Raw genomic sequence first — 18,944 nt, 5'->3', positions numbered from 1 at the left:
ACCCTGGTAGCTTCACTCCAGTCCAGAATTCGACTCGAGAGCGACTGAAATTCGCTTGCATACTGCGTGACAGATTTAGTCCCAGATTTGGTCCTCGAAACGGTGTCGAAGGGCGATCATGAAGTCATCGAGACTTCGCAAGACCGGGGAGCGGAGCTCATACTGCTGTACCATCCAGGCGGCCGCCTCACCTTGTAGGAGGGACGCCACGTATTGGACCCGGGATTCTTCCGAGGTAAAAGTCCGGGCCTGTTCGCGCATAAAAATGTCCACTTGCACCATAAAAAACGTCAGCTGGTCACTCGACCCGTCATACGTGATCTTCAGATCTCGGCGGGCCGGTGGAGCGGGACGGATGGGAGGTGCGGGGACCACGGGTGGGCCTGGTTGTTGCCCTCCGTCCGCTGGAGCCACGGGTGGAGTCTGAACCTTCAGGTCGTCCATGGCTTGGGCCATGTCCAGCATCACTGCGTTCATGGCATCCATCCGGTCCAGTAACTCCTGGCGCTCTTCCTGCCAGCGCTGCCGCTCCTCATCCATCTGGTGAAGCAGCAGGGCTTCCTTTCGGGCGGGATCGTCCTCGAACCCCAACCCGTGAACCGCAGTCCGTCTTGACCGCGCGTCGCTCTGCGGGAGCGACCAATGCCGGGGAGATTCCAGCCAGGTCTCCAAGCGGGTGGGCTTGGGCTTTGCACCCAAACCCGATCCTGAGTCAGCTCCACTGGGCGTCTTCCCAGTCGACTTCCCTTCCGAAGGGGCCAGGTCAGGCTGTTTGGGTACAGCGTCGTCCTTCTTGTCGTCGTCATCCCCGTTGTCTGCCATAGCTGTCCAAGAACGGTACAGGAGCAGGATAACGAGGCAAAGGACTTGCAACTTAATGTGAGGGTTCCCAACCTCCCTGTGCAAACTCCATAAAATCACTTGCTCAGACGGTCATGCAGAAACAAGAAACTTTATTGGAAGCTTCAGAGAAGTATAGGCCTTACACTGGTAAAGTTGCAAGTGCTCATGATTCCACAAAGACAGAATTATAACCCCTACAGGGAAGCAGATGTCAAGCGTATGTTATGGGAAACTACGAGATAATTGTGCATGGTACACAACATCAAAGAACTCAGGAAGCTTGTTAGTACTATCTACCCACCAAGGCCATAGCTGGTGGAAGGGAGTCAGTGAGAGCAAGGGAGGGACGTGGGAAGAGGGAAGAGACATTCCAACCTGGGGCCTGTCAGACGCAGCGCCCGAACCAAGGAAAGGCAAAAGGCCTGGACTGCTTTTACGAGTCCGGGGGGGGGGGGAACCATACAAGGCAAAGGCGTACAGACCCTCACATCTATGCTACATTATAGTCAGTACCTAATGGTAGATGAGAACAAAGAAATGAAAATATTTTTACCAGGTTTCTGGCTTGTCAAGGGCGGATGGAATTATGCTTCTGTGAGCAAGGAACTACATTAGCAATACTTGGAGGAATTTATTATGTGGTGAAATAAGAGCTAAGTAAAGAGAAAAAATGCCTTAGAAGAGTTGGATGGAGCAAGTCTGCAAAAATGGCTGGAATCAAATCAAGTGTAATTAAAAATCAAGAATAATTTACGCTTTTCTCTTTATCCAGCCACATCATGTGAAGAGCTGCTCAACAAGTTGAAGGTCAGAAGAGTAAAGACTGGTTTGTACCTGCCTGTTTCCTCACCTGACTGTAGAATCAAGTGATGGCTTGTAAGTGTGAAAATGGGCAATCCATATTTATATGATACAAAGGCTGCATCCAGACATTACATTTAACTGACATTAGAACACCAGAGGCACAAACCTGATTTGAGTGCAGGTTTGCACACTCTTCCTTCATTGCATAGAGCACAGTGAGGGAATCCTACTTAGAAACTAACTCTGGCTACCCACAATACATGAATGCAGGCATGCAGGTTAATTGGAGATAGTTTTCTCTCACAAACCAGGGTTTATTCCAGGGTTTAATCCCAGTTGAGGGGGGGGCACTGTTACAGCCTTTCACTTATAAAGCATTTGTAGAATTTTCCTATTTGGAATCATGGAGCTCCTATTAAAATCCTTTTAAACTCTCATTTAAATCCATTCTCTCTTCCTAGTAAAAGCTGGATGACAGAAAGTGCTTCCTCTACAGCGAGAGCTGGTCATTCCCTCAAGGGGTCATAATTCCATGAAGTCTCTCTGCGAGGCTCTCAAAGTGAGCCCAGTGCAGAGGCTTGGAAGTGCACCAAGGTCAACAGCTAAGAATGACTGACCAGGTAACTTGCAGCTGGAAGTCAGCAGCAAAGTGTGCTGCAGTAGAGTGTCTAAAGAAAAGCTTTATTAAGAACATTGGAATGGTATTGGTTTTATGTGTTATAGGGATTTAATAGAATATTGATATTGTACTCATTTTTATCGTATTCTTTAGGATATGAAGATGTTAGTAGAATGGAATATTATAAATGTATAGAATAGTTAATATAACTGAATTTTGTAGAGATGTAACTGGCTGTTTCATACATTGACATAACAACAGACAGCTGTGCTGAAGGAGGAACGCCTTATATGGGAGTACACAAGGAGTGATCAGCTGAAGTGGACTTGCAACTGAGGACAGCTCAGAGTGTGCAAACCATACTGTTTAATTAACATTGGAAACATATAAAAAGAGGGACAGAAAGGCAGGAAAAGTTAGATCTCTCCAGCCCTTGCGTGGCCTGGAGGCTCTCAGATCTCCCTGGCCTTTAGGCTAGGTGGTCCCATAGATTTTTCCTATCTTTGCGTAGATAGGAAGCTCTTAGAAACCAATGGGTAGACTTGGCCTCCATGGGTCTCAGTCGGGAGGCCAGGTCTACTGTCATGCAAACCAATGGGTAGACCTGGCCTCTGGATGGAAATCGTTTTTCCCCCCATGGAGGCCAGGTCTACCCATTGGTTTGCATGGCAGTAGACCTGGCCTCCTGACTGAGACCGCCCCCCCCAAGGAGACCAGGTCTACCCATTGGTTTCTATGCACATAGAAACCAATGAGTAGACCTGGCCTGCATGGGAGGGAGAAGAAAGCAGCAGCCTGACTGTGCACGGGAGAGGGGGGGCGGCGGGGAATGCGAGCCTGGCCCTCTCCGGGGCCAGGATCGCACGGGAGAGGGGGGCGGCGGGGAAAGCGAGCCTGGCCCTCTCCGGGGCCAGGATCGCATGGGAGAGGGGCGGCGGCAGGGAAAGTGAGCCTGGCCCTCTCCGGGGCCAGGATCGCACGGGGGGGGGGGGGGGCGGGGAAAGCGAACCTGGCCCTCTCCGGGGCCAGGATCGCACGGGAGAGGGGGGCAGCGGGGAAAGCGAACCTGGTCCTCTCCGGGGCCAGGATCACATGGGAGGGAGGGCAGCGGGAAAAGCGAACCTGGCCCTCTCTGGGGCCAGGATCGCACGGGAGAGGGGCGGCGGCGGGGAAAGCGAGCCTGGCCCTCTCCGGGGCCAGGATCGCTCGGGAGAGGGGGCAGTGGGGAGCAGGCAGAGTGGCGTGGTTCAAAGTCCCCACTGCCCAGCTGGGTGCCCCTTCCCTGGCTGGGCAGTCAAGGTAAGGGGCGGGCTTTGAACCATGCTGCGCTGCCTGAAAGAAGCGCCGCGCGGTTCAAAGCCCCCGCCACCCAGCTGGGCAGACCAGGGAAGGGGCGGGCTTTGAACCGCGCCGTGCTGCCTGCAAGCAGTGGTTCAAAGCCCCCGCCGCCCAGCTGGGCAGTACAGGGAAGGGGCGGGCTTTGAACTGCGCCTCGCTGTCTGCACGCAGCGCAGTTCCAAGCCCCCGCCGCCCGGCCGGGCAGTCCAGGGAAGGGGCGGGCTTTGAACTGCGCCTCGCTGCCTGCACTGCGCGTGCCCGCAGAGAGAGGTCCGCATGCCAGACTTGGCATGCGTGCCATAGGTTGACCAACATGGTTATAGAGCTTCCTAGATCTTGCATGAACTAGGGGTTCACACACAGATCTCTTTGATCTCTGCATAGATCAGAGGTCTCTCCAAAATATGGAGAGGCTCATAGACTCAGTCCTTGCATGGACTGAGGATTCTCAGAGATTTCTCTAGTCTTTGCATATACTGGAGATTCTCAGAGATTTCTCTAACAAATGAAGGGTCTTAGAGATCTACCTAGTCTTAGCATAGACTGGGGACTCTCAGATCTCTCTAGTCCTAATGGACTAGAGAGTTTCACAGATCACATAATGTCTACTAACTTACTTATATTCTAAATATTTTGAATTAAGATACTTTTAACTAAATCAGATCTTATTCACTGAACCAGGTACTTATAACCATTTTACATATTTCTGTAACTGTTGTGTTTTCTAAATGAAATATTATTACTGTTTTAAGGTTTGAAACTCTAATATAGAGGTTTAAGATAGAGATTGCTTTAGAGATTGCTTGTAACATGAAATATGTTTAACAGCTCATTCCCGAAAGGAATGCCTGAGCCGGGCTTAGGAGGCAACCCAGTGGTGTTGCCTCCTAAGGATGTTTCGGCACTGCCGAAACCTCTACCCGGCACCAAAAACCCTGAGGGTTGCACGAGAGATATGCCAGCAAAAAGCTGGCGTATCTCGTCAAAACAAAAAGGGGCGTTCCCGAGCCGTTTCAGCTCAGGAGGTTGACTAGCATCGGCCCTGCCCCCCAGCTGGTGCCAAAACGCCCAGGGAATGCCTCCCGGGGCGCCAGAACGCCTCCAGGCTTGCTGCCGTGGCCTGTGCCAGCGGCTGGAGGCTGGCGGGAGGCTGTGGCGGTGGCTGGGCCCAGTGCTGCTGTGGCGGCTGCCTGCACGCTGGCTCTGGGGCCACTCACACTGGTGTGCGCCTTTCGGGCACCAGCATTGTGGGCCACTGCACCAGCGGAGGCCTTAGTCGGCCTCCAAAGGCCTTTGGGTAAAGCCACCAGCGCATTTCAGGAATGTTCTGTAAGACTTATAATGTCTGAACTTTTGTAACATTTAAAGACTTCGTATCCATCTACATATATACATTCTTTATATGTTAAAGACTTTACATACATACATACATACATACATACATACATATTTTATTTGAAGCTATTCAATAAAAAGACTTACTCTTGTGTAAGTAAATTAAGTTGAGTCCTGCTTAGTAGGTGACTAACAGCCCGTTCCTGAGCTGACGGCGTGCGGAGTCGGCGGGGAAGAGGCACAGTGGCGCCTCTTCCTAAGCCGAATCGCGCACGCCGTTAAACAAACAAAAAAAAGTTTCGCGGGTTTTTTTGTTCAACTGGGGCCTTTCGCCCCATAGGGAACAGCGAGGCTGTGCCTGCTAAAAAGCAGGCTAAAAAGCAGGCGCAGCACCGCCATTCTCGGCACAGGTGTACCAGGCCGAACCGGCTTCTCCTCCTGGCCCACCCCCCCTGCGCCGGCGCGGCCACTGTACGCAGTGGCCTGTGCCACGGAGAGGCCGCGCTGGAGGAGAGGCGAGGCGCAGCTCTGCGGCGCTTGGGCACCGGCGGAGCCACCTTCCCCGCCAGCGTAAGTGCGTGTAATCTTGTGATTACACACAGTTACACTGGCGGCGGGGTCAGGCCGCCTCCTATGAGGTTTCGCCCCCCCCTCAGGAATGGGCTGTAACTGAATAAGATAACATACCACTTCTCAGGAAGGGGTCAATTCTAAGAGCAATGTCACTGAAAGGCACTGACCTGCTTCAACACCAACTGAGGTTAACTCACACACCTGCATTCATACATATGGATCAGCTTCTCCCGTATGAACCTCCCCATCCACTCCAGTCATCTTAGGAGGCCCTGCTCCTGATACTTCTACCATCTCGGGCTAGATGGATGGGAACCCGAGAAAGGGCCTTCTCGGTTGTGGTGCAAAAACATTGGAGTCTCTCCCCAGGGAGGTTCACCTGTCTTCCTCTACTGTTGTCTTCTCCCAGGAGGAGAAGACTTTTTAAAATTTTGATTGGCATACAACCAATAACTGTTATTTGTCTTCCTTCCTGATTTTGCAAGTTTGTGTGTTTTGATTGAATTATTTTATATATACTTTATCTTAAATGATAATCAATGTTTTAATGTTCACCACTCTAGGGACCCTATTTGGGTGGAAAGGAAGCACAGAGATATTCTAAATGAATACAATAAGTAAATAAATCACGGGATTAGTTTCGAACCAGGATTCTTTCCTCCTGCTCCATACGTGAAGGAAGGGAGGAGAAGAAGGGCATCATATGCCCATGCCCAACAACCAGCTGACATGTGTCAGTTTAATGCTGGCTAAATGTGACATCTAAATGTAGCCAACCAAACTGTCACCTCAGCCCAAACACAAGGCCTTTAGTCAGTTCACACCTTCAACTTCTAGTCACATACAGAAACCCAGGGAAGGCCATGCATGTTTGGAGCAACCTTTTCTACCTGTATCCATTTCTCCTCATGCCCAGAAGCACCGACTGTTTTCCTCCAGGTGGAATTCACACAAGACTCCTCCAAATCTTTGGGGTTTTAACAAGCCCTAATCAAAGCCCATTCACAATATTTTTGTACATCCTATCGACTTGGCTGCCAGCCCAGAAGGAAAACTGGCTTTAAAAAAAATCCCCGAGAAAGAAACTCTTAGCGATGTAACAAGAGAAGGGAACAAATTTCTCATGCAGATTTGAAAATAGTGGATATTCTAGTTGAGAAGCTAACTGAACTCAAAAGTATTTCAGTCAGAACAAGCTGTGTCCAAGTGTCCTTTATAATGTAAAGGCCAGAGACTGTATTAAACTGTAATCACACGGAACATAAACTCAGTAGCCATTTTTGGAACTTAAGCTTTTTAACTTAGGTAGAACAGGAACGAGACGTATGCTTATACAGGACTGATTTCTATGGGGTCTGCCAGTGTTCTGTGTCTGTATTCAATAATATTTTGTTTAATCAGATCTAGAGTTAGCAGATTATTTTTAAACAAAAGTTTTAATTAATATATTGTCTATTTATTGGCTGGGAAATGCCAGTTCCGGTTTCACTAGAAAAAAGAGTGCCTGTGTGCAAATGATTATAACTTTCGGCGTATCTTCAAAGTGGCCGTTAAATAATAAACTACGGTTAGAGTAACAGCCTTATCTTTACCAGACAGCAGATAGATTAAGTGGTAGTTGTGAGGACATACAGGAAAGTGTGAAATCAATAGACTAATAAAAGAAGATATTGTATAAGATTATAAATCACTACAGAATAAAGAATAGGTAAGTGATTCTGTCTTTGCCTTTAAGAACATAAGAACATAAGAAAGGTCCTGCTGGATCAGACCAAAGCCCATCAAGTCCAGCAGTCTGTTCAAACAGTGGCCAACCAGGTGCCTCTAGGAAGCCACTAACAAGACGAGTGCAGCAGCACCATCCTGCCTGTGTTCCACCACACCCAAAATAATAGGCAGGCTCCTCTGATACTAGAGAGAATAGGTATGCAGCATGACCAGTATCCATTCTAACTAATAGCCATAAATACCACTCTCCTCCATGATTATGTCCACTCCCCTCTTAAAGCCCTCCAAGCTGGCAGCCATCACCACATCCTGAGGCAGGGAGTTTCACAATTTAACTATGCGTTGTGTGAAAAAATACTTCCTTTTATCTGTTTTGAATCTCTCACCCTCCAGCTTTAGCAGATGACCCCGTGTTCTAGTATTATGGAAGAGGGAGAAAAACTTCTCCCAGTCCACTCTCTCCAAACCATGCATAATTTTATAGACCTCTATCATGTCTCCCCTCAGCCGCCTTCTTTCCAAGCTAAACAGCCCTAAGCGTCCTAACCGCTCCCCATAGGACAGTTGCTCTAGTCCCCTAATCATTTTGGTTGCTCTTTTCTGCACCTTCCCAAGCTCTGTAATATCCTTTTTTAGGTGTGATGACCAGAACTGTACACAGTATTCCAAGTGTGGTCTCACCATAGATTTGTACAAGGGCAGTATGATATCAGCAGTTTTATTCTCTATTCCTCGTCTAATTATGGCCAGCATGGAATTTGCCTTTTTTACAGCAGCCGCACACTGGGTTGACATCTTCATTGAGCTATCCACTACCACCCCAAGATCCCTTTCTTGGTCTGTTGCTGCCAGCACAGATCCCATCAGTGTATATGTGAAGTTGGGATTTTTTGTCCCAATATGGATCACTTTACACTTACTCACATTGAATCTCATTTGCCATTTTAATGCCCATTTTTCCAGCAAGCAGAGATCCTTCTGGAGCTCTTCACAGTCCGATTTTGTTTTAACCACCCTAAATAATTTGGTGTCATCTGCAAACTTGGCTACTTTACTGTTTAATCCCAACTCCAAGTCATTGATGAACAGGTTGAAAAGCTCCGGTCCCAACACAGATCCCTGAGGCACCCCACTGCTCACATCCCGCCATTGGAAGAACTGACCATTGATTCCTACTCTCTGCTTCCTATTTTTCAGCCAGCTCTCAATCCATAAGAGGACTTGTCCTCTTATCCAGTGACTATGAAGTTTGCTTAGCAGTCTTTGGTGGGGGACTTTGTCAAAAGCTTTCCACATGGGCAGGCTCTGTTCAATGGGGGTATTTGAGAATCTGTCAAATAATTCATTGAGGGGTAAGGCATTATGCCTGTCCAAGAAGCAAAGTCTTCAAAATGGTTAAGAATTCAAGATCATCTAGGAGCACTGGGTGCTCTGTCCTTTTGGCATCACCACATAGTTCAAGATGGGCCCTTCGTTCTAAATCTGTGAGTATCTTACTCATTACTAAAGGGAGGTCTGAGGGAAAACTTGGACAGGAAATCTGTAAACTTGAAAGTCTTTTGTCTACTGTCTTTGTCCAAGAAGACACAAAAGGGTCAAGCTCAGTCCATTTTAAAAGATCAGGAAGAAAATCCCGATCTGATAAAAAAATCAAATTTCCCCAAAGCTTGCCATGCTAACAGGGAGATGGAGCCAAGCACTGGGAAATTCAGGGCTTCACTTTGAACCTGGAACAAATAAATAAACCTCAATATCTCCATTAGAGATTAAGGGCTGTGCTGTACAAAGACTGAATGTTTTATGGGAGCATTCAGTTACCAAGAAGCGCTGTGGGTTAGTGGTTAATGTATCGCTTTAACACAGTCAAAGAGGCTTTACTCTCCATATAACTCTTCAAAGTAATGCCCCTTCACAGGTAGGTCCAAGTGATCACCACAAATCAATTCAGAAATGCAAACTCTATGAACTGCTTATTTATTTATTTGATTTTTATCCCACTCATTCTTGGAGGAGGTCGGAGTGCTCAACATGGTCCCTTCCCTTCATTTTATTACAACAACCCTGTGAGATAGGTTACACCGAGAGAGAATGACTGGCCCATAATCAATCAATAAACTCCATGACAGAGAAGGAATTTGAACGGGGTCTCCTTGGTTGGAATCTAACACTTTAATTCCTATACCACAGTGGCTCTCTGCACTGGCTTTTCCCTGGCATCTGCTGAATGGGTCACTAACAGGGCACACTAACCATTCCCTTGAAGCCGAAAGGCAGGCCGTCACCTGTTTGTCTGCCTTCCCTGACCCCCCTCCTTGGGATTCACCCAAGTGGCTGTGTTATTAAAAATCTTACCCAGCTGTGATCAAATATCACAATCCATTTTTTTAAAGGATGAGCAACTCAGTTAAAGCATTTTTATTAGAACAGCTGTTCTAATGTTATAAGTTCTAAATCTGCTTCATTTTTCAGGGAAGCAGGAGCACAGGGTACTTCTATTATTTAGTTCAGTTTTTCAATATGTTCGACTCAGATATACATGTTAGATTGTGCCATATGTATGATTCCAGTTGTTTTTATGAGCAAAGAACACCACAGTATTAAGACGGAGCAGAATTTCACACAAAGCATTTCCCCCTCCCCAAGAAAAAGAAAGCCCATTATTTCCGGGCATTCTGCCATGTTTTATTACCACACGTTCAGTTCCTTCCCTTTCCAGCTACCATATAGTGTGAAGTGGCCATTAGAGCAAATGTCTCTCCAGTTCACATGCTGGCACACAAAAATATAACAACATTAATGTAAAGGAATAAATATCCATTACCTACCTTGAAACTGTGTAAATTTGATGGTCCCCATCCTCTCTCCATTTCTGAACACAACTTGCCCCTAAATAAAGTAAATAAATACCTTATAATAAGATTTATGATAATCTTATAATGCTGCAATTCACTCTAAAGGACAAAGAGATTAATTATCTAAGACAGACTTTTCTCACTGATCGATAATATACTTGGAAATCAAATCACTCAAGTCAACAGAGAGCTGCAGTGACAGAACCCATCTACACAACAGACCCTGAGGCTGCTGGGCAGGCCAATGCTGCTGGAACGGAGATGGGGGCGGGGATGATTGAGGTGCAACAGCTGAGAGAAAGAAAGGTCCTTTTATGCTCAACAGCTATCCAAAGCAAGTTCACCACTGTAAAGAAATATTCCCTCCCTTTTCTAATTGCACACGTTATACAGCTTGAAAATAAATGTTACACTCTTAGAAGGCTGAAAAGCAATTAACTGTAAATGCCATCCAATCATTGAAAAAAGCTCTCCTGAAGTTTTAGAGGGAGTCAATAATTTGAGTAATTCCTCTGTGGACAAGGAACCACAGCAAGGAGATGTGTAACCTGCACACTATTAGGTGAGTGGAAGAGTTGAAAGCTCTCAAGACCAGCTGTTCCTTTAATGATCTTGTTCTGACAGTGCAATCTTAAACACTCTCACACTCCTCTAAATCCACTGGGCTTAGGAGAGTGTGACTCTGCTTAGGACTGCACTGCTAGTTAAACAAGGAAGACATGAGTTCCAGCTTTAGCTGACAAAAGAATACCTGCTGAATAATCCTGCTGGACATCATCTTCCTATACTGGGTGTGGTATCAAGGGTTCCTACAGTGCACAGTTTCCACAGATGCCACAAGGACTTTCGATCAGACATACACCTGGAATTCCATGCTCTGAACTTAATTCCTAGGTACATGTGGGAGCTCGATTTGGGTCAGGACAACAGAGCACAGGGGGGGAAGGGCTTAAGCCTCCCCCCCCCACCATGCTTTTCCCCACGACCTGAACCAGCAAAGGGAGTCACTATTTGCCCCACTGAAGAAACTGACATGTATTGGTGGCTGCATTTACATTTCCCCAACAAACCAACGAACCCAATGTCACTTCGGATTGAAACCACGCCTTTGGGAGGATAAGTACTCTGTCCTTACGCACCAGAGTCCCTAGCTGAATCAGGCACCTACATGCCTGGCAAATGAGTTCCAAGCACAGAAGTCCCAAAACATCTCTGATCCGAACATGTCTGGCAGCCATGAGGTCTTTGTAATGTGCAGGATCAGTGCTTCTGAAAGGCATCCCTTTAATGTGTGGGTTGGTGTCAGATAGGGCTTCTGACAGCTCTGTCCTCAAACAAGATGGTTTCCCCGCAAACAAAATGGAGTTCTCCGTACACTCCTCCCCCCCCCCCGTTTTGCACACGAGCTCCGGCCAGAGATTTACAATTGTATTGGGACCCGCCCGTGTAAATCTTCGATCTGATATCGGGTCCCGCGCACAAAGCCGAGAGCTCGGCCATCTCCTCCACTGATTGTTCATGATTGTTTCTGTTTCAGTGTTACTTAAGTCGTTACCGGCAGGAAACAACTACATTGTCTATTGTATCAGCCCTATAAATGTATCCACACTCCCCCTGTCATGTATTCCAACCTTGCGCGTCTCTTACTGAAATCACTGACTTTCTGAAATAAATCTTTGAATCGCTGCTCTGCCTGGATTGAAGGTCTATTGCCTGAAACGCTGTGTATTTGCTGAAGCCTGACAGTTGGAGAAGCTGAAGCATCCAGAGGGTGCTTGATCACGCGGTTTGTTAACATCTGAGCCATGTGACAGTGAGCATGCATACATCCTACAGCTCAGTAATGAGCCTCCCTGGCCAGCCTCAGCTCCCTGTGAGCTTTGGCCTCTCTGATGGCTGGCCAACAGTGCCTGGCAACCCGCAGATACTCTTCTTCAGAGGTATGCCCTTGCCTCCATTTCTTGAACATTTCCTTTTTCTCCCTTAGTTCATCATGGAGTTCCTTGTTCATCCACATTGGCTTCTTGGATCCTTGACCATGTTTCCTTCTTGTTGGAATAGCAAGGGCTTGAGCTTGCAAGAGCTTTTGTTTTAGGAGAGCACCCTTCACTTGCTCCTTTCCCTTCCAGGAGTCTTACCCATGGAATGATTCTCATCCTGCCTCTGAGCTTATTAAAATCTGCCCTACCAAAGTCTAACAGACACGTGTGGCTACAAACTTCCTTGGTCCCCCACAGCAAAAGCAATTCCAGGAGGACATGGTCACTTCCCCCTAAGGTCCCCACCACCTTCACCTCATTTACCATCTCTTGCCTGTTGGTCAATATTAAGTCAAGTATGGCTGAGCCCCTTGTAGCTACCTCCATCATTTGATGAAGGAAGTTGTCGGCCAAGCAGGTGAGGAACTTGCGTGACTGTGGTCGCTTTGCAGAGTTTGTCTACCAGCACACATCAGAGAAGTTGAAATCACCCATAACTACCAGCTCTTGTTGTTTGGATACCCTGCCAAGCTGCTCACGGCAGCGTCCACCTCCTCACCCTGGTCAGAAGGTCTGTAGCAGAATCCAACCACACTATTGTTTGTCCTTCCTTCCCTTATCCTCACCCAGATACTTTTCACTGGGCTGTCACCCTCCTTCTCCAGTATTTCTTAACAAGCAAACCCTCTCTTCAAATACAGGATCTAGGGGTCTTGGTAGACCAAACACTGAACATGAGTCAGCAGTGTGATGCAGGAGCTAAATGGGTAAGTGTGATTTTGGGCTACATCAACTGAAATATCGACTCATAGAGTTGGAAGGGGCCATACAGGCCATCTAGTTCAACCCCCTGCTTAATGCGGGATCAACCTAGAGCAGTGATGGCGAACCTTTTAGAGACCGAGTGCCCAAACTGCAACCCAAAACTCACTTATTTATCGCCAAGTGCCAATACGGCAATTTAACCTGAATACTGAGGTTTTAGTTTAGAAAAAACTCATACATTCACATATTTTGCGTTAAAAGAAAAACACAATAACAGAGCTTTCAATGATACAAACAACTTTTTATGAAAGGTAAGTTTTCTGTAGAAATAGAGAACCAAAAAGTGTGGAGATGACATAGGGGTGTGTGTAGTATAGTGGTAAGGCCCTTGTTTAAAATACACAAGATTCCAGATTCAGTGCCTGGCATCTTAAGTTAACAAAATATGAGGTTGCATTGTGTCAGGAGAGCTTTCTCTACCCATGGACCTTTACTCACAGCTGAAAAAACTTAAATGTATTTTTCTTGTATTAAAGAAATATTCTTAGAAAATAGAACATTCTTAGCATGTAATTCTTAAATGTTCAAAATCGTCCTACCAGTCTGAACGAGAAAGTTAAATCATGCAACAAGTTGCTTAGCTTTTGGTGACTTATATACATTAAAAAAAATAAGAACTGAACAGCATTTTAGTCAGTTGTGGACATTGCACACTTCACTACCAATAAGAATGACTATACTTTTAAAACAAGTATAAGTATTCTGATCATGGGATCTTTTAAAAATGAAATTTTCTTCACTATTGTACAGCTTATTATGAAGAATCCTTTTGTTGGGTGCTTGTGTTCCACAGCACCCAAGATAATAGGCATGCTCCTCTGATCCTGGAGAGAATAGGTATGCAGCATGACCAGTATCCATTCTAACTAATAGCCATGAATACCCCTTTCCTCCATGAACATGTCCACTCCCCTCTTAAAGCCTTCCAAGCTGGCTGCCATCACCACATTTTGGGGCAGGGAGTTCCACAATTTAACTATTTGTGGTGTGAAAAAATACTTTTATCTGTTTTGAATCTCTCACCCTCCAGCTTCAGCAGATACTTGTGAGGAAGCCCTTTGGACTTGTGGGAGGGCCAGCTTCCGAGTAAACAAACATACGCTGGGGCTGCAATACTTGAATATGTGCCCTGGGGGGGGGGGGGAAGAAGAGCGTTTCCCCTTTATCCTCCCACTATTTGCAGAAGGCGCTTCTCACTCGTGCTAGCAGAAGCAACTCGACTTACTATGCAGCAACCCAGAATAAATTTTGGGCGAAAACGCACGGGGGGAGGTTTTGCCTTGGATTTGCCCCTCTCCAGATGCACATCTCCCCCATCCAAATTCTCCAAACACAACAATACCCCCCCCCCCGTGCAGAGTTTTGAGAATTCAGATGGGGGAGATGTGCGGCGAATCCAAGGCAAACACCCCCACCCCCAATGCGTTTTCGCCCTAAAGTGAACTGGCCAACGCGGCAGTTTCTGGGCAAGAGAGGCCCGGCCAAGCCAACTCCTCCAGAGCGGCGCTCCAGCCCGTGATGGAAGGCTGGCCAGCGGCAGCAGGGGGTGGGGAGGCGGTGGTGGTGTAGGTGGTGGTGTAGGTGGCCCCTCCGGCCCCTGGCGGCCCCGGCCGGCCCGTGCAGTTGTTGCAAAGGATCTCGCCCTGGCCGCCTTTCTTCCACATGGAGGAGGAGGTGGTGCGACACACGCTGCATGTCGGCTTCAGGCCTAGCGGCATCGCGGCGCCTTGTGCTCCCGCTTGCTCCCTGCCTGGGGAAGCCTGCACTCCGGCGGCAGTAGACGGATATCGCCGGGGGGGGGGGAAGCGCCGCTATCGCCACTCAGCAAGCGGGGACGGTGGGAGGCCGGAGCGCTGGAAGGCACGGCAACCCCCTGCTGACCGTCCCGCGGGTTCACCTCCTCCTCCTCCTTGCGACCCGCAAAGCTCTGAGGAGGCCGGCACGCGCGGCTCAGCTGAGTCACGGCCACAGCTCAGTTTGGAGAGGGAGGGGCCGCGTGCCGGCAGAGAGGGCTACGCGTGCCGGAGTCGGCACGCGTGCCATAGGTTCGCCAACATGGACCTAGAGCATCCATGACAAATGTGTATCCAGCCTCTGCTTAAAGACTGCCAGTGAGGGGGAGCTCACCACCTCCCTAGGTAGCTGACTGCACTGTTGAACTACTCTTACTATAAAAAAATCCTAATATCAAGCTGGTACCATTCTGCCCACAAATTAAACCTGTTATTGAGAGTCGTATCCTCTGCTGCCAACAGGAACAGCTCCCTGCCCTCCTCTAAGGGACAGCCCTTCAAATACTTAAAGAGGGCAATCATGTCCCCCCTCAACGTCCTCTTCTCCAGACTGAACATTCCCAACTCCCTCAGCCTTTCCTGGTAGGGCTTGGTCTCCAGGCCCCTGATCATCCTTGTCGCTCTCCTCTGCACCCGCTTGAGTTTGTCCACATCCTTTTTGAAGTGAGGCCTCCAGAACTGCACACAATACTCCAGGTGTGGCCTGACCAATGCAGTGTACAGTGGAACGATGCCATCTTGCGATCTGGATGTTAGGCCTCTGTTGATACCCCCAAGATTGCATTAGCTTTATTCGTTGCTCCGTCACACTGGCTGCTTATATTTAACCTATGGCCCACCTGTACCCCAAGCTCTTGTTTACACACACTGCTACTCAGAAGTGTATCCCCCCATCCAGTGTGTGTGTCCCTCATTTTTGTTACCCAGATGTAGAACTTGGCCCTTATCCTTGTTGAATTGCATCTTGCTCACATCTGCCCACTTTTCCAGTGTGATCAGATCTTGTTGAATTCTATCTCTATCTTCTGGTGTGTTCGTTGCTCCTCCCAATTTGGTGTCATCTGCAGATTTAATGAGTAGTCCCTCCACACCCTCATCCAGATCATTTATTTTTAAAAAAATTAAAAGTACTGGGCCCAGAACCAAACCCTGTGGCAGCCCACTGGACACCTCTCTCCATTCAAATGAAACACCATTGACAACTAATAGTGTCCAGATCACATGAAGTGATGGTAACACGTTGCTCTGGTTAGACCTCACCTAGAGTATTGTGTTCAGTTTTGGGCATCACAATTTAAGAAGGATGTAGACAAGTTTGAAGGTGTCCAGAGGACAGCAGCGAGGATGGTGAGGGGTCTGGAGACCAAGTCCTATGAGGAAAGGTTGAAGGAGCACGGTATGTTTAGCCTGGAGAAGAGATAACTGAGAGGTGATATGATAACCATCTTCAAGTACTTGAAGGGCTGTCATATAGAGGAGGGCCGAGTTGTTTTATGTTGCCCCAGAAGGTTGGACCAGAACAACGGGTTGAAATTGAATCAAAAGATTTTTCGGCTAAACATTAGAAAGAACTTTCTAACAGTTAGAGCAGTTCCTCAGTGGAACAGGCTTCCTTGGGAGGTGGTGGACTCTCCTTCTTTGCAGGTTTTTAAGCAGAGGCTAGATGACCATCTGTCAGCAATGCTGATTCTGTGAACTTAGAGAGATCAAGAGAGGGAGTGCAGAAAGGGATGCATCAGTATTTGGCTCTTGCAGCCCTTCCATACATGTCCAGGGTACTGCTGATTGCCACTTTGGGGTCAGGAAGCAATTTTCCTCCAGGCCAGATTGGCCAGTGATCCTGGAGTGGTTTTTTGGCCATCTTCTGGGCATTGAGTAGAGGGTCACTGGCGGTGTGCGGGGGGAGTTTCCTGCATTGTGCAGGATTAGTTGTGAATTTCCTGCATTGTGCAGGATGTTGGACTAGATGAGTATGGAGGTCCCGTCCAACTCTGTTTCTATGATTCTACAAATGAAACCGGGGACATGTACTCAGATAAATGTGTGATTTAAATCATATGTTCCGCTGTACATCTGTCGAATGTAATAAGTCGCCTTGATCCTGACCTTGGTTGGGGAAAAGTGTGGTTAAAATTATCATCATCATCGAGTTACTCAACATATGTATAAAGAAAAAACACTGTACATGGATTGTATGTGCGTTCATTGTAACTTGTGAACAGGGCTCAAATCGAGCAGATGGATGAACTAACTGCACTGAAACATATTGTATTTGAGGTGACAACACATAATAAGAAGATTATATCACTAGTGGTTAACCTATAGTGGCTCTTCCACTCATTTATTTTAGTTTTATGCCATCTGAGAGGTAGTTGAAAACAAGAAACAAACGTTTTATAGGAAACAAAAGACAGTGTATAGTAAAAAAAATAAAGAATCGCAACAGAGACTACTAACATATTTAGATACCAGTTTGCACTTTATAATATTGAAAACTCAGAATTCTGTAATACTGTATTACAATCAAACACATTACAACATATTGTGGCCAAAAATTATTCACATTTAAACATAAAATATACTTGGAAAATAAATTTCCTATGTCTACAAGACACATAGGAATTACCATGATCTAAGCTGTAGATTTGTCTTACATAAAAATGTTTATGCTTCACAGTTTGAATTTCACTTATTCTAAAACAGAAAATATTCTTTTCAAATGCCCGATTTTTCCAACAGATAAAACTGAAAACAGACCTTAAAAATGTTTTTTTCCCAAACATTTCTAGGTTGTGCTGCTGTAGTTATTGTTGTTCAGGGCTTTCATATCTCTTCTATTATCTTGAATTAACACCAAAATACATAATTATGAAATACATTTTAGGAATACATATGGAGCGGTCAAAGTAATAAGATGTATAAGGCAGTATATAGAGAACACTCATGGAAAGAGGGGGGTTTAAAATTTGTTCACATACAAAAAAAGGAGGATAATGATTATTGTACAGAATCAAAAGTCTAAGTGCAACATTCCAATGACTCGCATGTAGAGACAAAAAGAACTATTATAATAACTAGTGTAAAGAAACAGAAGAGAACAACAGAAAAGGAAGAACAAGAAATCTGTTCCACAAGATCCAAAAAATCAAAGGGAAATTTAAAGAACGGTTAGGCATGCTGAATGATCAGCATGGAAATACATTAACTGAACAGGACAAAATAAAGAAAAGGTGGGTACAGTACACTTGTCAGCGAGGGCATGCAGTCGAGCCCTGGATAGCAAGCTCATTTTCCTTCCACCTTTCTTCCCGTGAGAAAGTTTCTCCAGCTTGGGAGAGAGGTGCGATACCTAAAGACCCCTTGAATCCCCATTTCAAAGTAACTTCCCTATTGTAAATTCTGCTCTGATCTCAAGGTGTGAATTCACCGGAATCCGCTCTCTCTTGATGTGGAGAGATCTCTGATGTTTTGCATTTCAAAGCGTTTACGTGTAAACATCCTAGAGTGTGCATCCTATAAAACTGACTTCCACATGTATGGTATCATTCTAAACCTTAAGTTCTCTTAGACTGTTGTACTCGTTACTTTTGGGAATAAAACCTTTTAAAACTCTCTGCAAACGTCTGGAGTGAAGTTGATAATTCCTGAGATGCAATGGAGTCATAGAGTCTGACAACACTGAAGAACTATACAGAAGAGAGGAAAGGATAACAGATTCCTTCCAAGAATTATCTTTGGAAGAAGAACCTACAGTTTTAGAAAGTGAAGTGAAAGCTGCACCGAGAGCAATTGGGAGAAACAAATCACCAGGAGCAGCTGGGATATCAATACAGCTTTTCCAAGCCACAGAAACAGAGTCCATCAAAATCTTGACAAGAATATGCCAACAAATATAACATAAAACAATGGCCCACAGACTGGAAACGATCCATTTACATTCCAATTCCCAAGAAAGGAGACCTCAAAGATTGCGGCAACTATCGGACCATCGAATTAATTTCTCACGCAAGTAAAGTGATGCTCAAAATCTTACAGCAAAGGCTGTTACCATATATGGAATGAGAAATACCTGATGTTCAAGCTGGATTCAGACAAGGAAGAGGCACTAGAGATCATATTGCAAATATACGCTGGTTACTGGAGCATACGAGAGAATTTCGGAAGAAAATAAGCTTGTGTTTCATAGATTACAGCAAAGCTTTTGATTGTATGGATCACGAAAAGCTATGGCTGGATTTAAAAGAAATGGGTGAGC

At 46.2% G+C, this 18,944-nt stretch overlaps 1 protein-coding gene across 1 annotated transcript in view; it reads right to left on the bottom strand.

Moving 5' to 3' along the window:
• The window catches only part of GABBR2 (gamma-aminobutyric acid type B receptor subunit 2), a 725,909-nt gene that overhangs the window by 328,433 nt on the left and 378,532 nt on the right, over positions 1–18,944 (bottom strand). Inside the window, exon 8 of the mRNA XM_056862472.1 lies at positions 10,066–10,126. Coding sequence (XP_056718450.1) covers positions 10,066–10,126 — 61 coding nt within the window. The remainder of the gene's footprint in view (positions 1–10,065; positions 10,127–18,944) is intronic.

The sequence above is a fragment of the Euleptes europaea genome, chromosome 17, assembly GCF_029931775.1.
Source record: "Euleptes europaea isolate rEulEur1 chromosome 17, rEulEur1.hap1, whole genome shotgun sequence".
Lineage (NCBI taxonomy): Eukaryota > Metazoa > Chordata > Lepidosauria > Squamata > Sphaerodactylidae > Euleptes > Euleptes europaea.
Note: the sequence above shows the minus strand (reverse complement) of the source record. Positions and strands in the feature narration are given on the sequence as shown.